The sequence below is a fragment of the Belonocnema kinseyi genome, chromosome 5 (genome assembly GCF_010883055.1).
Source record: "Belonocnema kinseyi isolate 2016_QV_RU_SX_M_011 chromosome 5, B_treatae_v1, whole genome shotgun sequence".
In the NCBI taxonomy this organism is placed as follows: Eukaryota; Metazoa; Arthropoda; class Insecta; order Hymenoptera; family Cynipidae; genus Belonocnema; species Belonocnema kinseyi.
Genome location: NC_046661.1, coordinates 145,728,649 through 145,750,908, shown reverse-complemented (window position 1 = coordinate 145,750,908; position 22,260 = coordinate 145,728,649). Strand labels below are relative to the sequence as shown.

Genomic DNA, 22,260 nt, shown 5'->3' with positions numbered 1-22,260 from the left:
TTTATTTGAAAATCTTTGTAAGGTACAGAGACAATTTAGGGATAATTTTGTTTCTTCCAAGCGCACGTTTTTACAAATTTGGTAGGTGAAACAAAATTTAATTCTTCTTTCAAAGAAAAAATTATTCCTTACATTTTTACGTTTTTTTTATATGTGCATAAAATTTTTAAAAAATTAAAAATTAAAAAAGCTTTCGCAAAAATGTAATTTAAAATTTTTAATAAATAAATATATGTATATTTATTAATTTAAAATTTTAAATTACATTTTTGCTAACGCTTTTTGTATTTTTTTCAAATTCTATGCACATTTAAAAAAAAAGTCAAAATGTGAGTCATTATTTTTTCTTACAATGTAGAATCAAATTTTTGTATCGCCTTCCCTATTTTTGAAAACGTGCGCTTGGAACAAAAATCTCGTTAAATTTTCTACGTACCTTGTAACGTTTTTCAAACAGACTCGAAATTTAAATTTATATATATATTAATTTAAAATTTTATTTTTGCGAACGCTTTTTGTATTTTTTCAAATACTGTGAACATTAAAAAAACATGCGTTACCTAGAAATATTTTATTTATAATTATTGCTTTTTTTAATTCAAAAAATAAGCTTGGAATTTTAAATATTAAAAATAATTTTTGAAACTAATATCTTACTGTTGTATTTTTAATCAATAAAATATATTTTCGAATTCGGTAATATTATAAACTTTCGTAAATTTTATTATTCGGGAATATTCCAATTCGGGAATTTTATAATTCTGAAAATTTATTATTCGGGAATTTTCCAAATCGGTATTTTTATTTTTCGGCAATTTTATTATTGGCGAATTTTATTATTGGTGTATTTTATTATTTGGAAATTTTCCAAATTGGTATTTTTATTTTTCGGCAATTTTATTATTCGCCAATTTGATTATTTGATTACATTTATCAAAGATTCGATTTTGAAAATGGCACAAGATGTGGCAAAAATAAAAGAGGTAATTTTGAAAACGTCAAGTTTTTCGGGCCGAAAAAAAGATGAATGAATTGAATTCAGTTTGGCCGAGACTGGAGCAATGTGCGTCGATAATTTGCCGATAATTTGATGGGCAATTTCTTTCAGCTTTCACGAGATAGCACTCTACGACGTTCCGGCGATGATAGACTACATTTTGGAGAAAACGAAACAATCGAGTTTGCATTACATAGGCTACAGCCAAGGCACTACCTCGTTTTATGCGATGGTAAGTGAGAAACCAGAGTACAATGCCAAAGTCAGGTCGATGATAAGTCTCGCACCGATCGCCTTTCTAGCAAATCAAAAAAGTCCACTCCTCAAACTTGTTGTGCGATTCTACAGTGTGATGGAGGTGCGTACCCGACTCTCATTCTCTTTAATTACAATTGAAAAAAAAAAAAAAAAAAAAAAACTGAAAAAGCGCACATAGTAAACTACATAGGAACCGGGAATTTACTTCTGAATCGTAGAAAAATTCAAGTTTTGATTATTCTAAGAATTTTTGTCAATTTAGATAAGTGATTTCTACTTTATCTACAGTTTCAAGGAAATTTTTGACATGGAACGAGAATTTTTTTAATTAATTAAAACTGGGATTTCGAAAAAAGGAGTTCCAAATAGGGGTAGTATTTCATAGGGGAAATATTTCTGAATTGTAATATACATTTTTTTTACATTGTTTGTTGGGAATTGACATTTTTTTTATTAAAATTTTGGTTTTAAAGCCTAAATTTAAAAAGGAAAATGATCATTTTTTAGGTCATTTTAAACTTCAGCTTATATTTTTATAAAAATAATTATGGGTATAAAATTACTAATTTCTTTTAAAGCTCTTTTTTTAGAAATTAATTTTGTTGTTGAAAAGATTCGTCATTTTAATTGAAAATTCATCTTTTTTTTTTTAATGTAACTACTTTGTTGAAAATTAATTTTTTTAACTAAAAATTTTAATATTTCATTAGAAAATTTAACGATTTTTATGAAGATCTGATATTTCTTTTCTTTAGGAATTAAATTTTTAGCGGAAAATAGACCTATTCTATGTTTGGTTGAAATTTTATCTTTTTTGGATGAAAATTCAACTATTTGGTTAAAAATATCATGTAATTTGTGGAAAATTCGTCTTTTTTTTAGAAAATAAATCTTATTGGTTGTAAATGCATTAGTTAATGTTTTCAACTAAGAATTTAACCGTTTTATTTTCCATGGAAAATTGTCCTTTTCTAGTTCAAAATTTAACAATTTGGATGTGAATTTGTCATTTTTAAAATTAAAGCTTGATTTATTTTATTAAAAATTCATGTATTTTGTAAAAAAATCGACTTTTTTCGTAGACAATGATTTTTATTTCTTTGAAAATTAATCTCCTTGTTTCAAAATATTCTTTTTGGTTGAAAATTCATCTGTGATGTTTGAAATAAATTTATTTGGTTGAAAAATAAACTCTTTTGTTAAAAATTAATTTTTTTATTGAAGATTCATCATTTTAATTAAAAATTTATTTATTTGATTGAAAAATGAGATATTTCATTTAAAACATTGTTTTTCATTGGATTAACAGGATTTTTTTACCGGAAATTTTACTATTTTTCTGAAAATCCGATTTTTTGGTTAAGAATGAAAATTTTGAGGAAAATCCGACTATTCTATTTTTGTTTAAAATTTTATCTGTTTGGGTTAAAATTCAACTTCCTGTTGAAAATTTATCAGTTCGATTGAAAGTTAATTTTTTCAACTGAAAAAACCCTTCCATTTTAGTTAGAAAGTTGACCTTTTCTGGCTCAAAATGTAAAAATTTTTATGTAAGTTTCTCCTTTTAAATTAAAAATTCACTTATTTCGTGAAACATTCTTTTATTTTGTTAAAAAGTCGACTTTTTTTCGTAAAACATGATTTTTTTCTTTGAAAATTAATAATCTCGTCAAAACTAAATTTACTTGGTTGAAAAATTAACTTTTTTGTTAAAAATTAATATGTTAGAAGATTCTTCATTTTAATTGAAAATTCATCTTTTTAAAATTTAACTACTTTCTTGAAAATCAATTTTTCAACTAAAAATTCAACTTTTCCAGTAGAAAATTTAACTAAATTTCTGGAAATCCGTTTTTTGTTATTGTTAATAATTATATTTTTAGCGCAAAACTCAGCTATTCTATTTTTGGTTGAAATTTTATTCTTTTTTTATGAAAATTTAGCTGTTTGGTTGAAAATTGATATTTTTATTTAAAAATTAAAATACATATTTTTTAATTCATGTAATTTGTGGAAAATTCGTGTTTTTGTTGAAATTCTAGTTAAAAATTCATCAGTATGGTTGAAAGTTAATTTTTTCAAATGATAATCTAACCGTTCGAGTTTGGGCGGAAAATTGACCTTTTTTTAGTTAAAAATGTAACAATTTGGATATAAATTTGTATTTTTAAATTGAAAATTTATTTATTTCGTTAAAAATTCACGTTTTTTGTTAAAAAAATTCTGCGTTTTTCGTATAAAATGATTTTATTCTTTAAAAGTGTTCGGATTAAAAATTCAATTACAAAGTTCATCTTCTTGACTTGAAAATTCAACAATTATTTATCAAATTAACTTTTTTTATTGGGAATTCGTATTTTTTGTTTGAAAATTCAACGATAAATGATGGAATGTTGAACGGATTTTTTAAAAATGCAAACTATTTTGTTGAAAATTAGTTTTTTTTTCTGGCTGAAAATTAATTAATTTGGTTAAAAAACGTTTCTGGTTGAAAATTGACCGATTTTATTCAAATTTCGTCTTCTTCTGTTAAATTCAACTGGTGGTTTTATAAGAAAAATCTTTTTTTTTAATGATAATTCAACTAATTTTTGTGAAAGTTGAACCGCATTATTAAAAAATCTCTTTTTTTTTTTGTTAAAGTTTTTTTATTTCGTGTGAAAATTCACATCTTTGGTTTAAAAACGATTGTGTTAAAAATTCGCTTTTTTGTGATTGAATATGGATTTGTTTTTAGTTAAAAATTCAAAAATATTTGTATTAAAAATATGTTTATTTAAAATAAAAAACAGTTGTATTCCATTAAAAATGACGAATTTTCAACAAAATAGGTTTATTTTCAACGAGATCAATGAATTGTAAACTAAAATTATAAATATTTAACTAGAAAAATTAATTTTTAACAAATTAGTTCAACTTTTGACTAAGCAGTCGAATTTTCAAGAAAAAATCAACAAAAATGTTGAAAATCAAACTATTTTTTTGAAAATCCATATTTTTTGGTTAAATATTAATATTTTAAAATTAAAATTGAATTATTAAATTTTCGGTCCAAATAGTTAAATTTTTTAGTTAAAAATTCATCTCTTTGGTTGAAAATTGAACTATTTTTCGTTGTTGGGTAATCTAGCTATTCCATTTTTTTTTTATTACTGATATTTGTAGTTGAAAATTAATTTTGTTAAATTCATTCTTTTTGGTTGAAAATTCAAATGTTTAGTTGAAACTTCGTCTTTTTGGATTGGACATTTCAAAACTATTACATTTTTCGTTTAAAATTTGTCATTTTTGTTTAAAATTTATATTACTTTGTTAAAGTTAATTATTTTGTTGAAAATTCAACAAATTTGTCGAAAACATATTTTAATCTTAAGTAAAAAACAGTTGAATTTAATAAAAAAAAAGACGAACTTTTAACCAAATAGGTTTGTTTTCAACCAAGGCGATGAATTTTAAAATAAAACGATGAATCTTTAACCAGAAAAATTAAGCCTTAAGAAAGCAGTGGAAAGTATTCGACTTTTTCAAAAAAAACAAAATTTTCTTCAAAATTCGCCTTTTTCGTTTCAATTTAACTGATGTTATTAAAAAAAACTTTTTTGTTTGAAATATCAACTATTAAATTTTTCTTTGAAAATTTATCTCTTTTTGGTCGAATATTAATATTTTTAACTGAAGATTGAATTATTCAGTTGTTCGTCGAAAATTGAAGTTTTTTTTTTGAAAATTCAACTATTCGATTGAAAATTCAAGTATTAGGTTGAAGTTCAAGGATAATTGGTTGAAAGTTGAATTACTTTATTAGAAATTCAATTTTTTTTTCGTCAAAATTTGAAATATTTTTTTTTGTTAGGTAACCAGAACTGTTTCGTTGAAGATGTATCTTTTTGGTTTCAAAATTCAACTGTTAGAAAATTTCCTTTTTTTTTTTTTTTGCTTAAAATTAATGTCTCCGGGTTAAAAATGTTCTGCTTTAGTAAAAAAAATCGTCTTCTTGACTTAAAAATTTGACAATTTGTTAGAAAATTAACTTGTTTATTGAATTCATATTTATTGGTTTGAAACTTTGCTTACAGACTTCTATATTTTGCTACAAATTTTTCTTTTTTGTTTAATTTAACTATTTTTAAAATTTAAATATTTTTTCTAAAAGTTTATAATAATATTATGTTATATTATATTACAATAATTTTGTTGTTGAATAATTTATTTCCCCATTTGCGAAAATTTTTCGCTGTCAAGTCTGTGGATGCAGTTTACTATTTCAGCTTTTTTTTTTTAGTAATATATAAATTGACAGCGCATTTACAAAGAGTTGATTTCAGTGGGGCTCAATTTACTGCAACATACACCAATGGTTTCCCCGTAATAGGTTACAAGCTCGTGCCTTGGGCACGTTCATTCGTAACAGTCCTGACACCTTTTCCAAGAGCTGCTGCACCTTCTGGATGTACCTTGTCGCCGGATTCGGAAGCAATCAACTTGATAAGTCGATGTTACCTCTTATCTTTGGACACTTTCCGGCTGGCGCATCGGTCAAGCAAATCATTCATTATAGCCAGCTTATTTTGTCAGGTAGGATCTTTTTCTTTCTGATTATCTTTTCTTTTGTCTTTTTTTTTTTTTTGTTTAGAAAAAAAAATAGTCGGTTTATTTTCTTTGAAAATATATTTTTTAAAATAAATTTTACAGGAAATCTTATATAATTTAAGAACCGGGAAATGAAAGTGAATTTTTTTTGCCGGGAATTTTACAAATTCGTTGAAGAAAAATATATCCACGTTCGATTTCAAAAATTTTTAAATAACTCGTTGAATTTTTTATGTTTTTCAATTATGCTATTATTTAGCTTACAATGGGTAATTTAAGATTTTTTTTTTTTACTTTAAAAACTTTCGATTTGAAATTTTTATTTCTTAGCTTGCGTTTTCAATTTGAAGAATTTTTAAATGCTTTCTTAATGACTTGAACAAGTAAGAAATAAAAGTATTTGATGTTGAAAATTTTTTGATAAAAAACGAAAAATAATTTTTAAACACATTATATAAGTTTTCAAGCAAAAAACTAAACTTTCAATTAAAATGATAAAGCTTCAATTTAAAAAAAAAATACTTTTAACCAAATAGATAAGTTTTCTACCAAGAACATTTTTGTTCCACAAAAAAAAATATTTTTTAACAAAATACATGTATTTGTAACTAAAACAGATAAATTTTCATCTGAAAGCAGAATAATTACATTTTCAGTTAAGAAAATTCATTTTCAACGAAAAAATTAATGTTCTACTTTTATGATGAATATTCAAACAAAAAAATTTAATTTTTTCCAGTCGAATTTATAACTAAAAATAAGGTAAGTTTTATATTTTAAGCCAAAAGTGAAATAGTAAGTTTTCTGTTAAAAAATTAATTTTCAACCGATAATGAAAAATTTTCAACAAAATAGTTCAATTTTAAACAAAAAAATATAAATTTTAAAAAATTTCTCCTTAATCTTCAATACAAAAGTTGAATTTTTAATTCAATAGATAATTTAATTAACTAAAAGGATAAATTTTCGAACAAAAAGATTAATATTGAACTAAAAATTTTACATTTAAAATTTTTATTTCTCAGCTTCAATTTTTAATTTAAAGAATTTTTAAATGCTTTCTTAAAGACTTGAAAAATAACAAAATAAAAGCCTTTTGATGTTGAAAATTTTGGATAAAAAATATTTTTATTCAATGAATAAAGACGAACGATTAAAAAAAACGATTTTAAACCATTTCAAAATTTAAGAATTTTCTGATTTTAACGGTTTCAATTTGAAAGTCTTAGTCATTAAATAAATGTGAACGTGTGACTGAAAGTTTATCAACTATTTTTAACTTAAAAATAGCTTCATAATAATATATTCTTAATTAAATGATTTAAAAAATTGTTAATATTATTTCAGTCGAAAATATTCCATTTTTAACCCATTCAATTTGCAATTTTTAATTAAAAAAAAAAAAGATTAATTATTGAATATTTAGCAATGTTTGAATTTTTATCTAAGACAAGTAAATTAAAACAAAATGTTTAAAAGTAAAGAATTTTTAAATTTTGATGTATAATTTACAAATGAACATTTGTAGAAAAAATTTCAGTAATTTTAAGAGATATTTAGTAGTTTCAAAAAGATAAAAAATTATTATGCAAATTTTAGAAATTTTTCTTAAAATCTTCTAGAATCTTTTTTGAAAATTTCTTTTAAATCTTTGAAAAACTTTTTCAATAGTCTCTTATAATAATTTTTCAAAATGAAAAGTTATTTTTCATTTTCCTAGAAATCTTAAAAAAATGTTTTTATAAGAAAATGTTATTTATACATCCAAATTGTAAAAAATTTTTCTTAAACTTGCAGGATTTTCTGAAAAGTGTAGAAAAAGTTCAATTCATTTGGACAGATATTTAGAAGTTTTAAAAAAAAATCCAAAATAATTTTAAATTTAAAATGAATTTAATATAACTATTTTCAACTTAAAAATAACTTCATAATAATATATTTTTAATTGAAGGATTTTTTTGAAATTTTAAATATTGTTTCAGTCTAAATATTCAATTTTTAACCCATTCAATTTGAAATTTTTATTTAAAAAGAAGATTAATTATTGAATATTTAGCAATATTTGAATTTTTAATTAAAATAATTAAATTGAAACCAAATGTTTAATAGTAAAGAATCTTTAACTGAATTGTTTGACATAGAAAACCTGGAATCTTTAAAATTTCGAAAAATGCTTTATTTGTAAGTGAAATGTTTAAATTTTGATGTGTAATTTACAAATGAATATTTGTAGAAAAATTTCAATAATTTTAAGAGATATTTAATAGTTTCAAAAAGATAAAAAATTATTATGCAAATTTTAGAAATTTTTCTTAAAATCTTCTAGAATCTTTTTTGAAAATTTCGTTCAAATCTTTGAAAAACTTTTTCAATAGTCTCTTATAATAATTTTTCAAAATGAAAAGTTATTTTTAATTTTCCTAGAAATCTTAAAAAAAATGTTTTTATAAGAAAATGTTATTTATGCATCCAAATTTTAAAGACATTTTTTAAAACTTGCAGGATTTTCTGAAAAGTGTGGAAAAGATTAATTCATTTGGGCATATATTTAAAAGTTCTGGAAAAAAACCCAAGATAATTTTAAATTAAAAATTTTCTTAAAATCTTCTAGAATCTTTTTTGACAATTTTGTTCAAATCTTTGAAAAACTTTTTAAATATTCTCTTAAAATAATTTTTCAAAATGAAAAGTTATTTTTACTTTTCCTAGAAATCTTAAAAAAAAAGGTTTTTATTATTTTGAAGCCTTTCACAATTTTTCAAAAGAATCTGATTTTTTTTGTTGATAATCTGGGAAAATCTACATTTTCTTTTATATTAGGCTATCATTTCAAGTTTTACATTAAGTTTCAATCTTTTCAAAATTTTTACATATCTCTTAAAATTACTCAAATTTCACCTAAAAATAATAAATGTTCAATTGTTATTTATAGATCAATCTATAAAAAAAAATTCTAAAATATGCAGGATTTTCTGAAAATTGTAGAAAAAATTCAATTAATTTTGACTGATATTTAGAAGTTTTGAAAAAAAATCCAAAATAATTTCAATTTTAAAACAAATTTTAAACAGCTTCTAGATTTCTCAAGATTTTGAAATAAAATTTTGAAGCTTTCCAAGGACGTTTAAACTATTCAAAAAGAAAATAATTGAATTTCTAATTTAAGAAGTGTTCAGTTAAAAATTGTTCAATTTTTATTACGTGATACAAAATTTTTAAATTAAAAACTTTTAAATTTCAAATTTAAAAGTTCAAGATTTAACCGTTCCACTTTGAGTGTTGTCATTTGCAGCTGAGTTTTTATTACCTCAAGTAGAATTTTTTTTAGCTTTAGTGTTCCATTTTTTAAATTTCATTCTCCGTGAAAAATGTTTTCAAACCGGGAAAATACCGGAAATTTATTTTGTCGATTAAAACGGCCACCCTGAGTTTCCTTATGACAGTGAATTAATTTTTTTACGCGGGTATTTTACAAATTTTTAGGGGAAAAAATCTGTCTAACTTTGATTGCAACAATTTTTTAAAATAATTAGGTCATTTGTTATCTTTGGAATGTTGTAAATGACCACTCGGATTTTAGATTTTTAATTCTTAAGCGTACATTTTAATTTAATGAATTTTAAAATGCAGTTTTTGAGACTTAAACAATTAAAAATTAGAAGCGGTTAAATTCGAAGATTTTTGTTGAAAAGCATTTCAAGTAGATCGGCTGTGAATATAAATTAATTATTTTTAAAATTGAACTGTACTTTTAAGAATTAATAAGTGAACAATAATTGATTTTACAAGATGATTCGCAATCAATTATGAACTCTGAATTAAAAATAACATCAAAATAATTTATTTCGTTGTTAAACCATTAAATTTGGAATTTTTTATCAAGTAGAACAATTCCCTAATATTTATAAATATATGACTTTTCATTTAAAATCAGTAATTATAAAGTAAAGATTCAAAACTAAAGAACAAAGTAAACTTTGAACGTTACAAATTTAATTGTTGTATTAAAAAATTTATTTTTCAAGTCAAATTGTTGAATCTTGATTTATAAATATTATTCTAAGAAAAAATTTGAATGACTTGAAGAGATATTTAGAAATTTTGACAAATTCAAAATTAATGAAAAATTTTAAGTGATTTTAATTAATTTAAAAGTAGTATCTTCGTGTACCAAGATAATCTGGCTATCTTTATCAAAATTTCGGTGCAAATACTTTAGAAGAGTAAAAAGCATTTACGAGGAAAATGGAAAGTGATTTTTTATTTCGAAAAATTGAATTTAAGAGAATATTTAAAAAGGTTGATAAATATTTACAAAATTATAAAAAATGAATGTGGATGATTTTAAGAAATTTGTCAGGATTAAAAAAAAATGTTGAAAAAATCCTAATTATTTAAAAAGATTTTTAAAAGTTCGGAGCAAATTTTTAAAATAATTTAAAATTTGAAAAAATGTAAAACAACATGTAGATATTTCAAGATTTTGAAATAAAATTTTAAGGATTTTAAAACTATTTGAAATAAAAATAATCTGAATTTTAATTTAAGAAGTTTTCAGTTTATAAAAAAATATAATCGTTCCATTTTATAACTGAATCTGAATTTTCGAACTCTATAATTTATCAAAGTTAAAAAAAATTTAATTCGGCAGTTTAACTGCATTTTATTTAAAATTGTTCAGTTTTAAAAGTTTAAACCCGGTTTAAACCCGGAAGTTTGACTTCTTTAATTTGTAGCTTAGTTTTTATTACTTTAAATGGACAAATTTTTAGCTTTAGAGATTGATTTTTTTAAATTTAATTAACCGTGAAAAATATTTGCGATAATAATCTGACACCGTCTTTAATATTTTTCTAATGTTTCAAAATCATAAAAATTCATTGTCAAGTATTTCCAGATAAACTGTAGAATTAAATTCGATTATTTGAATTTGATTCGAATTTTCTATAATGTTCCATCTACCGCATTTTTTGGAAAAATTTTTCACAAATGTATTCAATTATTTTGTTTTTATATTAAAATTTTATTTTTAAGAATTTTCTCTTCTAATATAACTATTTGATTAAATTTTCCAGATTTTCGCTAATCTTGAATTGCAACTGAAAAATATTTTTTGTTTCAAAATTCAACCATTGAAGTAGAACTATTTGTTCAAAATTCATTATTTTTGGTTGATTATTCATCATTTGAGTTGAAAAATTTCCCTTTTTGTATTCAAAATTTAACTGAAAATTAAACTATTCTATTTTTTGCTAAAAATGTATCTGTTTTATTGAAAATTGGTCTTTTTGTTACAAAATTCACCTATTTGGCAGAAAATATAACTACTAGGTTGAAAATTCAATTGAAATTAAAAATTTTTGTTTAAAAATTGATATATATATATAATATTGATTCAGTTTTGGTAAAAAATTTCATCTTTGTGGTTGAAATCTCATTTCTTTGGTTATCAGACATTTAATCTTTTTCCTTGAAGATGAATCATTGTAGATAAAAATTAATTTCTTTGGTAAAAAAATGTATCAAAATTGGTTAAAAATTCGTTTCATGCGTGTTAAAAATTAATTTTTTTATTAAAAATGTAGCTATTCCGTTTTTGCTAAAAAATGGATTTTCTAGTTCACTTTTTTTTATAGAAAAAATGTGTTGTAAATACACCTTTTTTCAAAATTTAACTATTTCAATTTTTGTTAAAAATTGATCTTTTTTAGTTACAAATTCATGTATTTTGTTGGAAATTCGTCTTTTTCGGTCAAAGATTTATCTTGGTCGAAAATGCATGTTTTTCGTTCAAAATTCAACTTTTTGTAGAAAAAATCATCTACTTGGTAGGAATTTGAACAATTTTGTTAAAAATTAAACATATTGGTTAAAAGTTCATTTTTTCAAATTAAAAATTAAACTATTTTTGAAGAAAATTCTTTTCTTTGATTGAAAATTTATTTTTATGTTTGAGGATTCTTGACTTTAGACGAAAATTCAACGATTTTGTTGAAAATTAATTTGTTTGGTTAAATTTGGTTGAAAATTGATTTTTTGTTTGTTAAAAATTGAAGGTCCTTCTTGAAAATTCATCTACTTGGTTGCAAATTTATTTATGTGGGTGAAAAATTAAACTATTTGTAGGGAAAATCGTTTTTTTTTTTTTTTTAATTGAAAATTCGCATTTTCGTGTTGGAAATTCGACTGTTTTACAGAAAATTCGTGTTTTTGGTAGTTCAAAATTTGACTATTTTTTTGGTAAAGTTTGTTTTTGTTGAAAATTAATTTTTCTACTATCAATTTTTTTTAAGATTCAATTTTTCTATTTTTTGTTCTAAATTTATATTTTTTAGTTGAAAAACAAAGTTACTAAAAAAATGGTACTATTTCAATTGAGAACAGTAAAAATTGAATAATTTCTAATCTCGTGAATCTGTATTCAAAGTTTATATTTTTTGTTCAGAATTATTCATAGAAAATTGGTCCTTTATTTCTTTTGGTTAAAAATTCTATGATTTGGATAAAAATTTAATTAGTTTGTTGAAAATTTAAAATTTGGATAGAAACTTCATCCTTTCTCTTCCAAAATTCAACTGTTTTCTTCTAAATTTATTTGATTTGTCTTTTTATATACAAAATTCATCCATTTTGGAATGAAAACTCCTCTTTTGGTAATTTTTTCATTAAAAAATTTACTATTATATTTTTGTTTAAAATTTTTACTATTAGCTTGAACATCTAATTAGTTTGTTGAAAATTCAATTATGTTTTTGACAATCATATTTTTGTTTTTAGAAAATTCAACTTTTTTGTTATAAATTTGTCTTTTTGGATAGAAAATTCGTCATTTTGCTGTGGAAAATTTATCTTTTGGTAGAAAAGCAATCTTTTTTGGTAGATTTTATGGTTCAAAATTAATTATTTTTAATCTAGAAGCTTACTATCATATTTTTGGCCCAAAATTCACCTCGTTTGAATAAAAATTCTACTATTCGGATGAAAATTCCATTAATTTGTTGACAATTCAAAATCTTAAAATCATAATTTTTGGTCACTGTTAAATTTTTTGTTAAATTTTTTTAAAGTCTACTATTATATTTTTGGTTCAGAGTTCATCCTTTTTTTTTTATTAAAAACTATACTATTTGGTTCAATTTTTCATTCTTTTCTTAAGAATTCAACTATTTTCTTAAAAATCATCTTTTTTTTTTCTTTTTACGATTTGAAATGTTTAATTGGATTTTCATTTTTTCGGAGAGAAAATTCATCCTTTTGGATTTAAAGTGGAACTTTTTGTATAAAAGTAACATTTTTTATTGCAAATGTATGTTTCTTATTTTATTTAAAATGCAATAATTAAAAAAAAATTTGCATTCTATATTTTACCTTGGAAGTCGAAAATGTTTAATTCCTTTCAAAATTTATTTAATTTACATAATTTGTTGGTTTCAGGCGGCTTTCGTAAATTCGATCATGGACCCACAGAAAATCTAAGACGGTATGGATCGACTGAGCCTTCGCCGTACGATTTGGGAAAAGTGAAAGTTCCGATTTCCGTTTTTTATAGTGAGAATGATTACCTCACACATCCAACGGTAAGTTGAAGAATTTTTTTCAGAGCTTAACAGATTGCAGTTTAGACGATTTTATTTGAGAAACAGTCATAAATCACCAGAAATTTCTGAATAAGCTGCAATGAATGGGCGCACTCAAAAATTTTATAATTTGGTTGTAATTTAACAATTTCGATGAAAAGTAATCCTAAAAATTGAAGAAAAAAAACTGTATATTCAATTTTTTTCGTAGAAATATCTACTATTGTATTTACTCGTTATGAATTTATTCGTTTTTGTTTAAAAGAATTATAACTTTATTGAACGCTTAATACTTTCTTAAAAACTCTTTTTTTTTTTAATTAATTTTTTTCTGAAAATGTAGCTATTTCGTTTTTGGTTGAAAATTTATTTTGAGTAATTAAAGATTCGACTACTTTGGTTAAAAATTTTTAAAATTCACTCTGTTAAAAATTCATTTTTTTAGTTGTAGGTTCATCTCCGTGGTTTAAAATTTCAGTTTTAAACAAATTCGTTTGTTTTGTTTGAAATTAAATTTTTTAACTGAAAATATAACTTTTCGAATTTAAAATTGAATTTAAATAAACTTTTTTTTTCTTGAATGGAAAATTTTTATTTATTTGAAATTCGTCTTTTGGTTGAAAAATTCCACTTCTGGGTTGAAATTTGTTTCTGAAATCGATATTTATGAAGTTAGATTTTCATAAAAAAATCAATTAAATTAAAGAAAAACAAAACAAAAGAATATTTTATAAAATTCAAATAAAGTTTTATTTTTTATAAATTTATTGAAATAACAATTTTGACTAACTTGTTAAAAAAATGTTTACTGAAAATTGAACTTTTCCATGTTTGGTTGAAAATGTATATTTTTTAATTGAAAATGCGACTATTTATTTGAAAATTCATCTTTTTTGGTAGGAAATTAATCTTTTTGATTGAAAACTAGTCTTTTGGATTGAGAATTAAACTATTTTATTGAAAATTCGTGTTCTTTTATATTGGTTGAAATACTATTGCATTTTCTGTTGAGAATTCATCTTTTATTTGATAATTCAAGTTTCCGAATTGAAAAATCAATTTTTCTAAAGGAATATCTTTTTTTCCGAAAATTCAAATATTTTCTGGAAAATTCGTCGTCTTTTTATATTATTTTTTTACTGAGAGTTTAACTTTTGCATTTTTTGTTGAAAATTGATATTTTTTAGTTGAAAATTCAACTGTTTTGTTGAAAATTTAATTATTTTGGTAGAGAAATTATATTTTTTAGTTGAAAAATCGTCTTTATTGGTAGAAAATTAATCTTGTTAGTTGAAAACTCGTATTTTTGGTTAAGAATTCATCATTGTAGGTTGAAAATTCAACTATTTGGTTAAAAAATCAACTATTTTATAGAAAAGTCGTGGCTGAAAATTCTTTTTTTGCTAAAATGTGTATAATAATATAATTGAAATTTTTGTCAAGTTCATTGATTGATTATTTAATTTAGAGCATTAAAAATAATAATATCGATTTATATTTTTGGAATTGAATGTGAATATTTGAACGCCAAATAATTCATAAAAGTTAAAAATTATAAATTTTGTTGGTTATTTTGTATTACTTCAAATGGCATTATAATAAATGGATTTAATCTAAATGGCTTTAAAGTATTTTTTTACCTAATTTTTTGAAAACCTTAAACATTCCATTTTTGACTGATATTTTTTTTTTTTTTTTTTGTCAAAAATTCGTGTATGTTGTTGAAAGTTCGTCTTTTTTGGTAGAAAATATATCTTCCTTGTTTGAAACTCATGTTTGTGCTTGAAAATTTAAATATTTTGTTAAAAATTCTACGTTTTGGTAGAGATTTAATTTTCTTGGTTGAAAATATATCTTTCTTTCGATGCAAATTGAATTTTTTTATTAAAAATTCTTTTTTTTTGATTAAAAATTCAAGTATTTTTTGAGAAATTAATGTATTTCGACGAAAATTTAATTATATTAATTAAAATTCCTTTCTTTTTTAGTTGTAAGTTAATTTTTTAAATTGAAAATTCAAGTACTCACTGTTTAAATGATTATTTATCTTTTGCAGTTGAAAATTCACGTATTTTATTTAAAATTTGTCTTTTGGTAGATAATTAATTTTCTTATTTGAAAATATATATATTTTTTGTTGGAAATTCAATTCTTTTGTTGAGAATTAAAGTATTTTGTGAAAAATTAATCTTGTTTGAAAAAAAATTTATCTACATTGATGAAAATTCTTTCCTTTTTTGGTTTTAAATTAATTTTTTTCAATGGAAAATTTAACTGTTCACTTATTAGTTGATAATTTATCTTTTTTAGTTGAAAATTCAAATAATTGGTTTTAAAATTCATGTATTTTGTTAAAAATTCGTTTTTTTTTTCTGGTAGATAATTAATATTCTTGGTTGAAAATATATCTTTTTTTTCCGTTCGAAATTCAATTCTTTTTTAGAAAATTCTTATTTTTTGTTGAAAATTTCAGTATTTTGTGAAAAATTAATCTATTTTGACGAAAATTTATGTATATTAATTAAAATTCATTTCTTTTCTTTGGTTGTAAATTAATATTTTCTTAAATTTAAAATTTAACTGTTCACTTTTTAGTTGATAATTTATCTTTTTTAGTTGAAAATTCATATATTTTGTTAAAAATTCGTCTTTTTGGTGGAGAATAAATTTTCTTGGTTGAAAATATATCTTTCTGTCGATGAAAATTAAATTCTTTTATTGAAAATTCTTGTTTTTGGTTGAAAATTCAAGTATTTTTGACAAATTAATGTATTTCGACGAAAATTTAATTATATTAATTCAAATTCCTTTCTTTTTGGGCTGTTAAGTTAATTTTTTAAATTGAAAATTCAACTAATTGGTTAGAAAATTCACTTATTTTATTTAAAATTCGTCTTTTGGTAGAGAATTAATTTTCTTGGTTGAAAATATATCTTTTTTTTTGTGGAAATTAATTCTTTTGTTATAAATTCATGTTTTTAGTTGAAAATTTAAGTATTTTGTGAACAATTAATCTTTTTTGAGAGAAAAAAAGTTGAAAATTCAACTTTTTGGTTTGAAAATTCATTTCTTTTGTAAAAAAAATATTCTTTTTGGTAGAGAATTAATTTTCATAGTTGAAACTATATCTTTTTTTCGTTGAAAATTCATTAATTTTTTTTAATTTCGTGAAAAATTAATCTATTTTGGATGAAAATTGATCTATATTGTTGAAAATACCTTTCTTTTTTTGGTTATAAGATAATTTTTTTATTTGACAATTCAAGTTCTCACTGTTTAATGGATCATTTGTCTGTTTTAGTTGAAAATTCTTGTATTTTGTTAAAAATTTGTCTTTTCGGCGGAGAATAAATTTTCTTGGTTGAAAATATATCTTTCTGTCGATGAAAATTGAATTCTTTTATTGAAAATTCAAGTATTTTTGACAGATTAATGTATTTCGACGAAAATTTAATTATATTAATTCAAATTCCTTTCTTTTTGGGTTGTTAAGTTAATTTTTTAAATTGAAAATTCAACTAATTGGTTAGAAAATTCACTTATTTTATTTAAAATTCGTCTTTTGGTAGAGAATTAATTTTCTTGGTTGAAAATCTATCTTTTTTTTGGAAATTCAATTCTTTTGTTATAAATTCATGTTTTTGGTTGAAAATTCTAGTATTTTGTGAACAATTAATCTTGTTTGAGAGAAAAAAAGTTGAAAATTCAACTTTTTGATTTGAAAATTCATTTCTTTTGTTAAAAATTCGTCTTTCGAAAATTCGAAAATTTAATTATATTAATTAAAATTCGTTTCTTTTTTGTTTGTAAGTTAATTTTTTAAATTGAAAATTCATGTGCTTGGTTGAAAATTCAAGTATTTTGTGATCAATTAATCTTCCTTGAAAAAAAATTTATCTGCATGGATAAAAATTCTTTCCGTTTATGGTTGTCAATTATTTTTAAATTGAAAATTTAACTTTTCACTTTTTAGTTGATAATTTATCTTTTCTAGTTGAAAAATCAACTATTTGGTAGAGAATTAATTTTCATAGTTGAAACCATATCTTTTTTTCGTTGAAAACTCATGTTTTTAGTTCAAAAATCGTCTATTTAGTGGAGAAGTAATTTTCTTGGTTAAAAATATATCTTTTTTTTTCGTGGGAAATTCAATTCTTTTGTTGAATTTTTTTTTTTTTTTTGGCTTATCTCTTGTAGTTGAAATTTTTTGCAATGCATTTTTAAACCACCCTTCTGCAAATATCTTTTTCAATATATGACAATTTAATTTAAATTAAAAAATTTTATTTTAATTTACAAATTTTATCAAGGAAAAATTCTTTTTTTAGGACGTAAAAAAACTCGTCGATAAGCTTCCGAACGTCGTGTTGTTTCACAAAATCGAGTACAACAAATTTAATCACATCGATTATCTCTGGGGAAGGGACTCGAAGCCTCTGCTCTACAATCACGTTGTCAAGGCGCTGCAAGATGCGTAACTCGATTCGAAAATCCGCCAATAGGAAATGAGGACATTGTTAAGAAAAATGTCAAGGAAAATCCACAAACAAACAAACAAAAAAAACTCTATAAACATTTTAAGGCTGCCACTGATCGGTGTTTAATTCACCGATTTTCTAGTTTTCTTTTTTTAAATGAAAAATGTAATCCAGCCATTGAGATTAAAAAGAAGGGAAAGATTGCATAAAAAAAAAAAAATCGTCAATTAAAAATCTCTATTTAGTTATTTTATTTTTGTATTCTTTTATTAAAATTAATTTTCTTTAAAAGAAATAGAGTATTTTAAATTTGGCAGTGAACAAAAAATGAGACAAAGTATGTGTCTACATGAGTGTGTGTGTGTTTGTGTGAGAATGGATACGTGTGTAGAACAATGGTCGAGCTTCTGATTTTTTATATTTGTATTTTAACTCAAAATCGAGTTTCTTCTTTAGAACCTGTATTATAAAAGAGGAAGAAAGTGAGTGCTTAGAAAATAAGATTATGTTATAATGCATTTTGTCTAAACTGCAGCGAATATTTTATTATATTTATTTATATCGACTTTATTAAAAAAAGTTTTAGACAAATTTATGAGTTCTTATTTCAGCTTTTTTAGAGTCTGGCGATTTTTTTGTTTAGTCACAGATTCCAAAAATGGCATCCAAAATTCAAAGTAGCAACGAAAAAAAATTATTGGATTGAAAAATAAAATTGATGGATTCAAAATGGCATCAAACCTTTTTTTAAATAAGAATAACATTTTTTTACGTTTTTTGAGTCACTACAGATTCCAAATATTGTGAGAAAACATTTATGAGAAATTTTGAATTTTCCATAGAATATTTGGGAACTTTGACTCAAAACAAAATCCCAGAAAATGAGTTTAATAAAAATCCGGGAATTTTTTTAAACTAGTGATCCACCATTTTTTATTTTTAATGCGATATTTGGAATTTTTGTGTTAAAACCCTATTTAGAAATTATTTTTACAGAAATCGCATAATTTTTTTAATTGTAGCGCCATTTTGGATCTGCCATTTTGAATTTTGCATGCATTATTTGGTACATGACTCGAAAAATAACCACAAAGTGAGTTTGATTAGAATCTGATAATTTTTTAATGATTGGCCCGCCAATTTGAATTTCGATCGCCATTTTGGATCTACCATTTTGAATTTTGTATAAAATATTAGGAATCTTACATTTTAAAACCCCTAAAATGTATTTAATAAAAATTGGATTATTTTTAAAATGTTTGTTCCGCCATTTTGAATTTTTAAAACAGTATTTATAATTGTTGACTCAAAAAATGATTCAGAAATTATGTTTACACAAATCGCTTAATTCAATTATGACACCATTTTTAATTTTGCATACATTATTTGGTACCTGACTCGAAAAAAAAATAATAAAGTTTTATTAGAATCTGATAATTTTTTTAAATGTTGGCCCGCCATTTTGAATTTTGAATGCGATATTTGGAACATGTGTTTTAAAAAAAGGACTTTTAAGCATGAATTTTACACAAATCACATAGGTTCGAAAATTTCGACCGCCATTTTAGATCTACCATTTTGAATTTTTCAAACAGTATTTATAATTGTTGAACTCAAAAAATGATCGAGAAATTATTTTTACAAAAATTGCATAATTTTTTAAATTATGGCGCCATTTTGGATCTGCTATTTTGAATTTTCCCTACATTATTTTTTATCTGACTCGAAAAACAACCACAAAGTGAGTTTGATTAGAATCTGATAATTTTTTAATGATTGGTCCGCCAATTTGAATTTCGATCGCCATTTTGGATCTACCATTTTGAATTTTGTATAAAATATTAGGAATCTCACATTTAAAAAAACCCTAAAATGTGTTTAATAAAAATTGGATTATTTTTAAAATGTTTGTTCCGCCATTTTGAATTTTTAAAACAGTATTTATAATTGTTGACTCAAAAAATGATTGAGAAATTATGTTTACACAAATCGCTTAATTCAATTATGACGCCATTTTTAATTTTGCATACATTATTTGGTACCTGACTCGAAAAAAAATAACAAAGTTTCATTAGAATCTGAAAATTTTTTTAAATGTTGGCCCGCCATTTTGAATGCGATATTAGGAACATGTGTTTAAAAAAACGACTTTTAATCATGAATTGTACACAAATCACATAGGTTCGAAAATTTCGACCGCCATTTTAGATCTACCATTTTGAATTTTTCAAACAGTATTTATAATTATCGAACTCCAAAAATGATCGAGAAATTATTTTTACACAAATCGCATAAGTTTTTTAATTATAGCGCCATTTTGGATCTGCCCAATTTGAATTTTGAATGCAATATTTGAAATTAGTGTTAAAAAAATAATACATTTAATAATAAGTTTTACACAAATGGCATAGGTTCAAAAATCTCGCACGCTATTTTGAATCTACCATTTTGAATTTTGTATAAAATATTAGGAATCTTACATTTTAAAAACCCTAAAATGTGTTTAATAAAAATTGGATTATTTTTAAAATGTTTGTTCCGCCATTTTGAATTTTTAAAACAGTATTTATAATTGTTGACTCAAAAAATGATTGAGAAATTATGTTTACACAAATCGCTTAATTCAATTATGACGCCATTTTTAATTTTGCATACATTATTTGGTACCTAACTCGAAAAAAAATAATAAAGTTTCATTAGAATCTGTTAATTTTTTTAAATGTTGGCCCGCCATTTTGAATTTTGAATGCGATATTTGGAACATGTGTTTTAAAAAAATGACTTTTAATCATGAATTGTACACAAATCACATAGGTTCGAAAATTTCGACCGCCATTTTAGATCTACCATTTTGAATTTTTCAAACAGTATTTATAATTGCTGAACTCAAAAAATGATCGAGAAATTATTTTTACACAAATTGCATAATTTTCTTAATTATGGCGCCATTTTGGATCTACCATTTTCAATTTGGTATAAAATATTAGGAATCTTTGACTAAAAAGAACCCGCAATGAGTTTCATAAGAATCGGATAATTTTAAAAAAACATAGTTGCCATTTTGAAATTTCCATACATTTGAAATATTGTTAAACCTTTTTTTTTATTAAAAATTATTTCTTCACAGAAAATATTTAACTATTCCATTTTTGGTTAAACGTTTATCTCTTTTATCAAAAATTAATTTTTTAATCTGAATATTTAACTATTCCATTTTTCATTTTAATTTATCTTTTTTGGTTAACAATTCACTTCTCTCGTTGAACAATGAACTATTATGTTGAAAAAATGTTCGTATTTTTTGTTGAAAATTCATTTTCTAGTAGGAAATTTTTTGTAAAAAATTATTTGTCTGCCAATTTATTTGTTTGGTTGAAAATTAAAAGTTTTGTTGAAACTTCGTTTTTTTCTTTAAAAATTATTTTTTTCAGCGCAAATTTAACTATTCCTTTTTTTGTTGAAAATGTATGTTTTTTGGTTGAAAATGCATTTTTTCGTTGAAAATTATGTCATCTTTTAGACAAAAAAGAATATTTGTTTGAAATATCATTTGTTGGATTGAAAATTACAATAGTATGTTGAAACTTAGTTTTTTTCCAGTGAAAATTGAACTCTTCATTTTTTTTGGTTAAAATTTTTCTTTTTTAGTTGTAAGTTAAAGTATATGGTTGAAAATTCGATTATTTTTGGTTGAAAATGTTTTTTTTTAGTACAAAAATCGTTTTTTTTTTGTTAAAAATTTGTTTGAAAATTCACTTGTTTAGTTAAAAATTCAAATAATTTGTTAAAACTTCCTTTTTTACACTATTTCATCCCTTACTGAAAATTTAGCTATTCTATTTTTGGTTACTAATTAATATTTTTAATTAAAAACTTAAATATGTGATAGAATATTATTATTTTTGTTTGGACATTGATTTCTTTGGTTTACGGCTTACCTATTTTGTTGAAAATTCCTTTTGTCATAATGAAAATAAATTTTTTAAATTGAAAATTGTACTATCCCATTTTTGGTTGATATTTTGTTTTTGTTGTTGAAAATGTATTTTGTTGTTGTTGAAAATTTACGCTCTTTGGTTGAAAATTTAAATATTTTGTTAAAAATTTGTCTTTCTAGTAGAAAACTAATCTTTCTGTTCGACGATTCATCTTTTTGGTTCAAAATTTAAAATATTTTATTTTTGGTTTAAAATTGATCTTCATTCGTTGAAAATTCAACTATTCGTTGTAAAAATAAAAAAATAAATGAAAACACGTTTGGGACATTATTCCTCAACTGCCCCAACTCAAAAAGTCATGTTTTTCGATTGTCTCTAAATTCTGGGAATATGTTCGCCTACCCAACAGTAGTTAATCCACA

The 22,260-nt window shown here is 22.7% G+C and overlaps 1 protein-coding gene across 1 annotated transcript in view; it reads left to right on the top strand.

Moving 5' to 3' along the window:
• LOC117172917 (lipase 3-like) overlaps positions 1-18,491 on the top strand; it is a 37,211-nt gene extending 18,720 nt beyond the window's left edge. The window contains exons 4-7 of the mRNA XM_033361210.1: positions 1,109-1,355; positions 5,581-5,830; positions 13,280-13,422; positions 17,751-18,491. Of these exons, the coding sequence (XP_033217101.1) occupies positions 1,109-1,355; positions 5,581-5,830; positions 13,280-13,422; positions 17,751-17,900 (790 nt within the window). The 3' untranslated portion in view covers positions 17,901-18,491. The remainder of the gene's footprint in view (positions 1-1,108; positions 1,356-5,580; positions 5,831-13,279; positions 13,423-17,750) is intronic.
• The last annotated feature ends 3,769 nt before the right edge of the window (positions 18,492-22,260 follow it).